Consider the following 11989-nt stretch of genomic DNA (forward strand, 5'->3'; position numbering starts at 1 on the left):
TGAATGCCTTCAGATGAAAAAACTTCAACTCAGAGAGAAAAAGTGTGATTTTCCTAAGTAGTCGTTTTGGTGTATAAACTTAACTGTCGTCGCGGCATGACAGCCACCTTTTCTCAGCTAAACTCAACAATGACTTTAAACTCAACAATGAGTTTAGCCAGAGCCTCAGGGTGCTCTGTACCTGGCTCACGGTCATCTTTTCTCGGCCACTAAACTTAATTATCATGTGACCGGTCATAATGGGATGGGCTGGCAGTCGCTTAATTTCGTAGGATATCATACCAATTGTTGTGCATAGGTTTTTGTACGATATCATATGAACCTGTTCATAAGTGTTGCCCAGATCAATGAGAGCAGGATGAGCAGTTAAGAAAATAGATGAATATTATAGAATTTAAAGATCTCTCTTCCTGTCTGGTTCCTGAACATTTTACCTGGAGGAGATTGATGTCACTTTGATCAGAAACACGATGGATGACATGCCATTGATTTAGTTCTTTGGGCTCTATTTTCTTGGCTTAGTTTATTTTAATCTCCTATTTCGTTAACAGGTTTGCTGGCTCAGCCAAACATCTCCCCCTCGCCCTCCCCTGACGCGGTCTACAAGGCCAAGCAGCGGAGGCTCCAGGTGCTCATGGGCTCCAACTTCACCATCAGGTGCTCCGTCAGACCACAGTACCCAGGAGGCTCCTTCAAGCTCATCGTCCCCACCCCTGACCAGGCACAGAACTACACCCTGCCAGCTGTCAATCACTCGGCCCACTTCCTGTTCTCTGCTGCAGACTCCACCCACCGAGGGGAGTACCGCTGTGTTTATCACCTCTACGTTTTCTCCCATAACTTCTCTTCTGAGAGCCGGCCGCTCCATCTCACTCTCGCAGGTAACTTCATAGAGAATCTGAGACAAACAGGGAAACGTCACACTGACTTACATCTGGTCATTGGACTGGTTGTCCTGGTGCTGCTGGTGCTCGGGACCGGTGCTGCCCTGTTTTTCTACTCGAAGGTACTACACACATACACTACACACACTATAAACTTTTATGTATCAAACTCACAGACATTTCAAATTAAAAGCCTTCCAGTGGCTCATCTCTCGCTTTCCTGGTAGGCTTTTTTAATAATAAAAAAAAAAAAAAAAAAAGACATGCAGACACTGGAGAAAATGCTGTTTTTCACTCTCATGAAAGCTAATTTTTTTTTTCGCCGGTCATGGAAACTGGACACTCGGTAGATATGCACATTTCCGGCCCTTTTCCAGCAGTCTGCTGTGACACGCTTCTTCTGTAAATTCTGTCATCTCAGCCACAAATTCCTCTTGTCCCGGCCCAAGCAGCGCTCCAAAAATCCAATTACCTGGCACAGAGTTTGACAGAGAGACAGAATAAGTAACGGATATAAAAAAATAGTAACATTTTAAGTGGCCTCCACACTGCTTTGTACTGTTCACTAACCCTGTGTTGTAAGAGTACAGTCTCTCTTTTGGAGTACAAAAAGGTATCTAAGACATTTCCTGTCATGTCTCTCTAGGCCAGCAGAGGGCAGACACTAAGACGAGAGGACAACATGGAGGTGCATTACCTCTGTGGTGCTGACGACTTGCTGGGTGAAGATGGTGAAGAGGCAGGAGGAGCGCAGGGCTCAGAGTAGGATCTCACAGCCAGATGGATGGCTCCGCTCTCAAACAGCCAAATCAGAGCAGTTCAGGTGTGGGATAATATCAGGCATAGCTTTCCTAGAGAAGACCCAGACAGACAAACAACTACATTGGCAAACTTTTAGAGCCACACCAAAGATTCTTTGTTACCTTGAAATAATGTTTCCAAAATCGTTTCAGTGGTTCATCAACTTGTAACAGGGTGAACGGCACTTCTGCATCCACTTTGTAGCCCTCTATCGCAGTGTTTCTCAAATGGGGGTACATGTACCCCTAGGGGTACTCTGGAGGACTGCAGGGGGTACGTGTGATATTTAGCGAAAATGTTTAATAGTAACAAGGCTGTTGTCCAGAACATTGTTCCCCTTTATGTAGAATTGTTGTTGTTCTTTTACCAAAAATGTTTCTCGCTTGTTTCTTCTTATGTCACTGTTTTTTAAGTTTTTGATACTATTTTGACCTATTCTTGCCTTCCTTCCTTCCTTCTACCATATTTTTCCAAGTTCTTGTCTTTTTTACAGTTTTGGTCTCTTAACATTTAAACGCTAATGAGAAAGAAAAAAAATTTCCGTCACAAGGCTGTTTTTTTAGTAAATCTATCGCTGACAGCGCTGTACTGTTCCTCTTTATATAGACTTTTTTTTTTTTTCTCACCCGAAAATGATTAGCGCTGGTCAGGGGATACTTGGCTTAAAGAAACAATTCTAAGGGGTATATAGACATCATTTTACGTCTTCTAAATGTTCAGAGCAGATCAATAATATTCAAAAAGACAAAACATGCAGCTAAATAAAGAAATACTATTTACATGCCTTCTTTTTCTCCCCTTTGCTCTGCCATGCCATTTTTTTTATTGACAAAAAAACAACATACAAAACTCTCATAGAGGAAAGAGAATATACAATTAGGTCTGGAAATATTTGGACATGGACACAATTTTCATAATTTTGGCCCTGTGGGCTAACAATGGATTTGAAATGAAATCATCGAGATGAAATTGTAATGCAGACTTTCACATTTATTTTGAGGGTATTTACATCAAAGTAGGAGGAAGGGTTTAGGAATTACACACATTTTCATACATAATCCCCTAATTTCAAGGGACCTAAAGTAATTGGACAAATGAATATAATCATAAATAAAATGTCCATTCTTAATACTTTGTTGAGAATCCTTTGAAGGCGATGACAGCCTGAAGTCTGGAACCCATAGACCTCACCAAACGATGGGTTTCCTCCTTTGTGATGCTTTGCCAGGCCTTGACTGCAGCTGTCTTCAGCTGTTGTTTGTTTGTAGGTCTTTGTGCCTTAAGTTTTGTCTTAAGCAAGTGGAATGCATGCTCGATCGGATTGAGATCAGGTAATTGACTCGGCCATTGTAGAATATTCACTTCATTTCCTTGAAAAAACGCCTGGGTTGCTTTTGCAGTATGTTTTGGGTCATTGTCCATCTGTACCGTGAAGTGCCGTCCAATCAACTTTGTTGAATTTGGCTGAATATGAACAGACATAATGTTCCTATAGACTTCAGAATTCATGCGGCTGCTTCCATCTTCTGTCATATCATCAATAAACACTAGTGACCCAGTGCCACTGGAAGCCATGCATGGCCATGCCATTACACTGCCTTCACCATGTTTTATAGATGATGTGGTGTGCTTTGGATCAAGAGCCGTCCCAAGCCTTCTCCATACTTTTCTCTTCCCATCATTCTGGTACAGGTTTATCTTAGATTCATCAGTCCAAAGAATGCTGGTTCAGAACTGGCCTGGCTTTTTTAGATGTCTTCTGGCAAACTCTAATCTGGCTTTTCTATTCTTGAGGCTTATGAATAGTTTGCACCTTGTGGTGAACCCTCTGTATTTGCTCTTGTGAAGTCTTCTCTTTATGGTACACTTGGATCATAAAACGCCTACTTCCTGGAGAGTCTTCTTCATTTCACTAGATGTTGTGAAGGGGTTCTTCTTTAACGTGGAAAAGATCCTGTGATCATCAACCACTGTTGTCTTCTATGCACGTCCGGGACTTTTTGTATTGCTGAGCTCACCAGTGTCCTTTTTTCTCGGAATGTACCAAACTGTTGATTTGGCCACTCCTAATATTTATGCCATCTCTCTGATGGATTTGTCCTTTTTCCGCAGCCTAAGGATGGCCTGCTTTACTTGCATTGTGAGCTCCTTTGACCGCACGTTGTGGATTCGCAGCAACAGTTTCTAAATTTAAATGTAATCTGAAATGAACTCCAGACTTTTTATCTGCCTAATTGATGATGAAATAATGAGGGAATAGCCCATACCTGCTCATGAAACAGCTTTTGACTCATTTGTCCAATTACTTTAGGTCCCTTGAAATTAGGGGACTATGTATGAAAATGTGTGTAATTCCTAAACCCTTCCTCCAATTTTTATGTAAATACCCTCAAAATAAATGTAAAAAGTCTGCATTACAATTTCAACTCGATTTCATTTCAAATCCATTGTGTTAGTGCACAGGGTCAAAATTATGAAAATTGTGTCCATGTCCAAATATTTACGGACCTAACTGTACATGCGTAGATACAATACAAATGTTGTCAGTGAACAAGAAAGAATTACCTAAGCAAAAAACAAACCAAAAAGGGGGAACTACTTAAAAATACACAAGGCAAAAGCAAAAAGGCTAGAAAAAGTAAAATTAACATTTAATTTACATTACATTAAACGGGGAGATTAATCAAAACAGTAGTTTACAAGAAATGTAACTACACATTTTTCTTGCAATTTTAATAGATTTGATCTTTTTCAGTGAGGAAAAAAACTAGTTAAAAATAATTTACCAAACAAAGGATGGCTTAGAACATCTCCACTTACTGCAATGAATAGGATATTTACCCATAAGAACAACCATATTGACTAAATCTGATACTGATGAATCTACATTATCCATATAAAAGAGGATATGTGGCAATGTGAGTAGGGATATTATCCATCGTAAAAGGTCCAATATGTGGGAATTTCTCCCGTCTAGCGTTGAGATCATATATCGCAATCAACTCTCTCGCACCACGCAGTTCAAAGGTACGTATTACAGCTACAGTAGCCTTCACGCTTCAAAAAGCCGGTCTCTTGCTCTTTTCAATATACTTTTTCTTTTTCTGGGCGAAGAAGAAGAAGACTCCTGTTCCTGAAATGTGAATTTTGAATATGTGTGGTCCTCCATGTTTCCTTCTTCAAACTTGCCGGGGGCCGGGAAGCTACGATACCCATTAGCAGCGTTAGCAGCATCTGTGAATTTATCATGTGACAGTGAAAAACGCAAAAGGCGAAGCAGTATGTCCTGTATGTCCCTTACCGGCTAAAGTATTTCAAGATGGAGCATGAATATGGAGCGTCTACCCCAGTTTATGCAAACGTAACATTTCAAGCCAAAAAGAATACTTGGAATTGATGGTGGAGGTAAATATTCATGAAAAAAGACAAGTTTGTGAACGGGCAACACAGATTTTGATAATGAACAACTAAACACGTTACACAGTGGACCTTTAAGTGACAGCCAATTATGTAGCTCTAGATTTAAAATTTAAATACATGTTTTCACTTATAGCCTACTCAATTTATGTTGATCTGACACACTGTACTTCCAGGTGACATTTGATGTGACTGCGAACTGCGAAGCTAAATAAACACAGCCTTGCCCCAATGGACTTGCCCGTGGTATTCCTTCTTATTAACCAATTTAATCACTTGATTGTATTTATACACCAGTGTCATCTTGTGGTCACACGGAGGAACTGCAACACCACATGAAGTCAATCTGAAGGAAACACCGGATGTCAGTATGGGGCGCAGTCACGAGATTGGCAGTTAAAGCCGAGCATTTTTTTACAGAAGGCAGATTCAATTCAACCCTTTGCCGCCTCTGGTTCTGTCAGGGGTGTGTTTTGTTTTTAATTCTGCAGCGAAATAACAAAAACTCAAACATGAACATAACTTGCGTGCATGAATGACAGTCAAAACATTAAAGTAAATCAATTTACAGGACGCACACATCATGGCTGGAGGGAGGGAGGGGGTGGGGGAGTGTGAACAAAATGAGGAAGGCTTTATTTATAGCCTCTGATTAAGTGGATTGATTTCACCTGAAGGGTGCGGTTCCTTCTGAAGGAGTGTTTGATTTTAACTCCCTGCCTCAGACGTGGTCAGGTGGCCTCTGTGGTGAGCGTTTGAAAGCTTCAAATAAGTGTCAAAAAAGCATAAAAAGTGTGTAAAAAAAGCGTATAAAAAGAAAAACTGACAATTTTTACTGAAATTTTGTAAATTCAAAAATCTTTTTTTTTTTAAATTACCAAAAGAAAAAAAAAAAAAAGTCCAAAAAGTGTCCAAAAAAAGCCTTAAAACGTCAGAAAAGCTTTGAAAACGCCTCTTAAAGCTTCAGCTGTGTAGAAAAGGCCATTTAAATCGTCCAAGAAGGTTTGATGGTGACACCGATGCTGATGGATCAACACGCAACATCTTTATAATGTAAATATATTAAATAAACTTACCACGGTCCCTGAAAGCACCATTCCTTCCCTGCCAACGTCAGCCGGAACCCGGAAGTATTCAGCTTGTTGTGAGTTCTTCTTTTGCTGGCTGCTTCTGCTGTCTTGTTCCTCTTCGTCGCTCACAAATGGCGCGTTCCGAGGCTCTGGGCCGAACCGGGCCGGGTCGGACCGGGCCAGGACTCTGGTACTTGGCGCTGGTGCTGACGGTGCTGGTCGGGCCGGGCGGCGCAGTGTCCGAACCGGGGAAATGGATCCTGAATGTCGACAGCGTGAGTTTCCTGCTTGTTGTCGGGAGTGTTTTTAGCGGTTAGCTAACGTTAATATTTAGATTTAGATTTAGAAGATCACTGCGGCTGCGTCAGAAACATGTAAACATAGTAGAGTAACTATTTACTCATGTAGCGTTACTGTAGCCTACCGTCGCACAATCCTCATTTTCTGCTACTTTAAACTTACTACATGTATCTGATCACTTTATATTCAATCCATCTCTCTCTCTTTATCCAAGTGTCGTGAGATAAACGTTGTTATGATGTGACGCTACAAATAACATTTAGGGCTGCAACTAACGAGTATTTTAATAATCGATTAATCTGTCGATTATTTTTTCGATTAATCGATGAAAAAGCATTAATTTACATCAACTCAACACATGCATACTTATTGTTTTAGTTAATAGTTGTGTAAAGGTAAGTAACCCAAATAGCAGATACAGACAGACAGACAGACAGACACACTTATTCATTAAATTATTACCATCATTGTAGTAAGTGCAAGTTAAGTTCGTTTATACACCACACACTATTATATTTGTCAACAATAACTGATATGGGACAAAGCACATAATATATACATGACAACAGATTGAAAAATTAATGGGCCAAAAAAGGCGAGTGAATAAAACAGTGTCTTTAGTCTTGTAAAGTATACCACCCCTGATTTATTACTGTTATTACCGAGCTAACGCTAGCTTGTCATGCTAGTCAGCTGGATAACGAGTAAACAGCAGCACCAGAAGAGCTACTGGAGGGACGGTACGTTCCTCCCTTCAGACCGGAACAGAAGTAGGATAGTGTAGTGACTTTACCCTGCTGTTGAACTCCCTTCCTCCTCATCAAGGACTCCAACAGGTTTACGTTTTAGGTGCTGACTCATCACCGTGGTGCGCCCGTGCCATGCCGTGTCGCTTTTGCTTATCTTGCAATTAACACGTTTTTGATTTATTTAGTGTGAAATGCTCCCACACCTTGGATGACTTGGGTCGTACTGATTCCTCTGCCTCCGCCGAGTGTTTCAGAACAACGTTACGGGTCTCTCCGCTCTCTCTCCGTATTTCCTCTACCCCCGCTCTGCTCTTTTCTTTTCTTTTGCTCCGCTCTGCGCTGCTCCGCTCTGCGCTCAAGTCATTTTTTTTTGTTATCTCCGCGACTAGGTGGCGTAATAGTTGCGCGACATGATAATTAAATTCGTTGCCAACTTTTTTAGTAATCGAATTTTATCGATTCGTTGTTGCAGCCCTAATTGAATTGAATCCATATTCAATCCATTTTCAAATTCTACTACTACAAAATACAGTCAATAGTCTGGGACGGACACACACACACACACACACACACACACACACACACACACACACACACACACACACACACACACACGTTTGTTTCACTATCTTTGTGGGGATCTTAGCCCCTTACCCTAACCTTAACCATCACAACTAAATGCCTAACCTTAACCCTTACCCTCACCCTAACCTAATTCTAACCCTAATCCTAAAACCAAGTCTTAACCCTCAAACAGCCCTTTAAACTTGCGGGGTCCAGCATTTTGGGCCCCACAAGGCTGTGCAGACCCCACAAGTATACTGTAGTCCCCGGTTTTTGGACCCCATGAATTTAGTAAAACAAGCGTGCACACACACACACACCCCTACACCTATATATACATACACACACACACACACACACACACACACACACACACACACACACACACACACACCTACCCCTACACACACCTACCCCTACACACATACACTCCTACACACACACACACACACAAATTTTCAAATTAAGACAAAATACAGTCAATAGTCTGGGACGGACACACCTACACACACACACACACACACACACACACACACACACACCCCCCCCCACACACACACACCCACCCCTACACCTACACACACACACACACACACACACACACACACACACACACACACCTACCCACACGCGCACACACATACACACACACCCTGAAATACACTTAAGTTGTCTAAATTAATAAAAAACAAGCAAAATATAACATATTTTGTGAAAGCACCAACTGTCAACCGTACAATATCGTCTGAATATCCAGTATTTGGTCAAGAGTATCGTATATCCGTATCGCCCAGCCCTAACAAACTGAAGTCAGCTCTCCATCTTTAAAAGCTGCAACATTATTTAATCAGTAATTATAATCCACCTGCTGTGTTTGTCTTCATGTTCAAGTGCAAACAGTAAGGGCCGCGTGTCCCAAACAAACTCTGAACATGGTGTTCTGTTCGTATTCCAGGAGAAACGGGTATCAGCCGTCGTACATTTTGATACTTTGACAGTATTAATGTAGCACGAGAGCGTGCCTATGTTCCCACATTTTCTTTTTCATAAATTTGTATCAGATTTTATCCACCTAACCCTTAACCCTAAAACATGTTGTGGGAGGATAGGGCTTAAATTGAAGGGAAATGTAGGAACACAAGACCTCATTTTGTAAAAAATGTTAGAAATGTGGGACCATAGGGCTGTGGGACCATAGGGCTGTGGGACCATAGGGCTGTGGGACCACTGGGCTGTGGGACCACTGGGCTGTGGGACCATAGGGCAGTGGGACCATAGGGCAGTGGGACCATAGGGCTGTGGGACCACTGGGCTGTGGGACCACTGGGCTGTGGGACCACTGGGCTGTGGGACCATAGGGCTGTGGGACCATTGGGCTGTGGGACCATAGGGCTGTGGGACCATTGGGCTGTGGGACCATTGGGCTGTGGGACCATTGGGCTGTGGGACCACTGGGCTGTGGGACCACTGGGCTGTGGGACCATAGGGCTGTGGGACCACTGGGCTGTGGGACCACTGGGCTGTGGGACCACTGGGCTGTGGGACCACTGGGCTGTGGGACCATTGGGCTGTGGGACCATTGGGCTGTGGGACCATTGGGCTGTGGGACCATAGGGCTGTGGGACCATTGGGCTGTGGGACCATTGGGCTGTGGGACCATTGGGCTGTGGGACCATAGGGCTGTGGGACCACTGGGCTGTGGGACCATAGGGCTGTGGGACCACTGGGCTGTAGTCAGTTGAGCGTTGGAAAGTGTAAATAAAGCATTAAAAAAGGCGCCAAAAAAGCGTTGATAAACCGTCAAAAAAGTGTCCAAATGTGTGTAAAAAAAAAGCAGCCAAAAGAGTATAAAAAAGTGTCAAAAAAAGCATAGATGAACCATCAAAAAAAGTGTCCAAAAGGCATGTAAAAAAATTAAAAATAAATAAAAAAGGCACCAAAAGAGTGTCAAAAAAAGCATCGATAAACCGTCCAAAAAGTGTCCCAAAAGGTGTGTAAAAAAAGGCACCAAAAGAGTGTCAAAAAAGCCTAGATAAACCATCGAAAAAGTGTCCAAAAGATGTCCAAAAAGTGTTAATTATATATGTATATAAAAGAAGACATGGAAATCTAACTTTTTACAGTGCAGGACCTTTAACACTTTGCATGATGACATAATTAAATATGTGAAGTTATCGCTCTTGTGTGAGGTGCCGTCATGCATTTTAAGCTTTTAAAAGTTGTCAAAGATTTTTTTTTTTTTTTTTTATTTCTAATCACGAAGGCGTCTGTTTGTTTTTGTTTGTTCCAGGAAACCGTGAAGAAGCAGAGCTACTTCTTCTTCACTAAAACTCTGTTCAACAGCAGCTTCGTCCATCGTAAGTAGAGCCAGACGTTCTCTCTTCCCTTGGTGTCGATTTGGATGCTTTTAACAACGTGACATCAGGACTCCACGTTAACATACACGCCCACTTTCTTAAGCCAAGTGGCGTGTTATCTGTACGCATTTTGAGCTCTCCTATCCTGGCTAACGTGGGCTTGAGCATCTCGTTACCTTTCCACCTACAAGTTTGGCATGTACAGTATCTCACAAAAGTGAGTACACCCCTCACATTTTAGTAAATATTTCATTATATACACTTTGCTACAATGTAAAGTATTAAGTGTCCAGCTTGTATAACAGTGTAATTGTGCTGTCCCCTCAAAATAACTCAATATACGGCCATTAATGTCTAAACCGCTGCCAACAAACACCTCATCACATACCCTTCACCATACCCCCCCATCATCACATACCCTTCACCATACCCCCCCCATCATCACATACCCTTCACCATACCCCCCATCATCACATACCCTTCACCATACCCCCCCCATCATCACATACCCTTCACCATACCCCCCACATCATCACATACCCTTCACCATACCCCCACATCATCACATACCCTTCACCATACCCCCACATCATCACATACCCTGCACCATACCTAGAGATTGACATGGGGGACTTTCCATAAAATCATCTCTCAATGCAAATCAAACCAGCTATTAGGCTAACTGACATAAAACCATGCCAATCTCTAGGTATGGTGAAGAGTATGTGATGATGGGGGGTATGGTGAAGGGTATGTGATGATGGGGGGTATGGTGAAGGGTATGTGATGATGTGGGGGGGGTATTTTAATTCCAAAGGCCAAGGGAACTTTATCAGGATGCATAGTATCCTGGATCCATGTAATAACTGGCCTTTAAGAATAAAGATCTGCCTCTATGGGAATTTAACATAGGGGTGGACTGACTTTAGTTGCAAGCAGTTTAGACATTAATGGCTGTGTGTTGAGTTATTTTGAGGGGACAGCACATTTACACTGTTATACAAGCTGGACACTTAATACTTTACATTGTAGCAAAGTGTATATAATGAAATATTTACTAAAATGTGAGGGGTGTACTCACTTTTGTGGGATACTGTATCTGCTCTTGACGGCATATATACATGGGTACGTGTAAACGAAAAATTTTCCCGAAAACTGACAATATTATTGACAGTGTTATTTTTGAAAACGGAGAGTGTGAAATGTCCTTTTAATGAAAATAGCCGGCCACGTGTAAACGTAGCCCAAGTCCAATTTTTAAATGTTTTCTCCACTATGACTTGTACTGAAGTGTCCCTGTGACGTGAGCGGTGTTTTGTCTCTCCGTGTTGCTCAGTGAAGGCCGAGGCCTGCAACTCGTCGGCAGCCGTCCAGCTGGACGTGTCCTGGTACCTGAGGAACTCCCACTGCTACAAAGAAGTCTTCAGACTGGACGTAAGACAACTTTCTAGGCCGATTCCGATTTTCATTGAGTCAGGCCGGCCGATACCGATTTTAGACGATTCTGATTTCATTTTTTCTAACCACTTTACAGCGCACACAAATATTGATTTGATATCTTTTCTTTAATAGAACATTTTGCACAGAACATGTGTTGAACAGTTAATGGATCCCTATATAATAGAACTATATAAATTACTCCTGGTGTGGGAAATTCACACACCTCTAAAGTGCAATGTTAGAACCATTTCCTTTCTTTTCACATCCAATTTGGGGTTTTTGGTGTCGTCCCCTCCACGCCCTACTGTCTCCTTGCAGGTGTTGCATGTTGCAAGCTTGTTATCTTCTGCACACGCGCTGAAGAATCCCCAAACAGCCGACATGTTGCAGGTTAACTCACGAGGTTC

The 11989-nt window shown here is 42.2% G+C and overlaps 2 protein-coding genes and 1 long non-coding RNA gene across 6 annotated transcripts in view; 2 read left to right on the plus strand and 1 right to left on the minus strand.

The window, feature by feature from the left end:
* The window catches only part of LOC114552745 (scavenger receptor cysteine-rich type 1 protein M160), a 54591-nt gene extending 52845 nt beyond the window's left edge, over positions 1 to 1746 (plus strand). The window contains exons 12-13 of one of the 2 annotated variants that reach the window (XM_028573771.1): positions 552 to 1006; positions 1531 to 1746. In XM_028573771.1, the coding sequence (XP_028429572.1) occupies positions 552 to 1006; positions 1531 to 1650 (575 nt within the window). In that variant the 3' untranslated portion in view covers positions 1651 to 1746. The remainder of the gene's footprint in view (positions 1 to 551; positions 1007 to 1530) is intronic. The other variant, XM_028573772.1, reaches the window with a different exon arrangement.
* LOC114552748 (uncharacterized) lies at positions 930 to 6748 on the minus strand. The gene is made up of 3 exons (XR_003692218.1): positions 6179 to 6748; positions 1582 to 1735; positions 930 to 1356 (listed from the first exon to the last, which is right to left on the minus strand). It is a non-coding gene; the product is annotated as an uncharacterized LOC114552748 (long non-coding RNA).
* Positions 6177 to 11989, plus strand: part of zgc:162698 (Transmembrane protein 87A-like) — a 36770-nt gene continuing 30957 nt past the window's right edge. For 2 of the 3 annotated variants that reach the window (XM_028573774.1, XM_028573775.1), the window contains exons 1-3: positions 6179 to 6447; positions 10076 to 10142; positions 11479 to 11576. In XM_028573774.1, the coding sequence (XP_028429575.1) occupies positions 6304 to 6447; positions 10076 to 10142; positions 11479 to 11576 (309 nt within the window). In that variant the 5' untranslated portion in view covers positions 6179 to 6303. Of the gene's footprint in view, positions 6448 to 10075; positions 10143 to 11478; positions 11577 to 11989 lie in introns of all 3 variants that reach the window. The other variant, XM_028573777.1, reaches the window with a different exon arrangement.

This window comes from Perca flavescens, chromosome 3 (genome assembly GCF_004354835.1).
Source record: "Perca flavescens isolate YP-PL-M2 chromosome 3, PFLA_1.0, whole genome shotgun sequence".
Classification (NCBI taxonomy): Eukaryota; Metazoa; Chordata; class Actinopteri; order Perciformes; family Percidae; genus Perca; species Perca flavescens.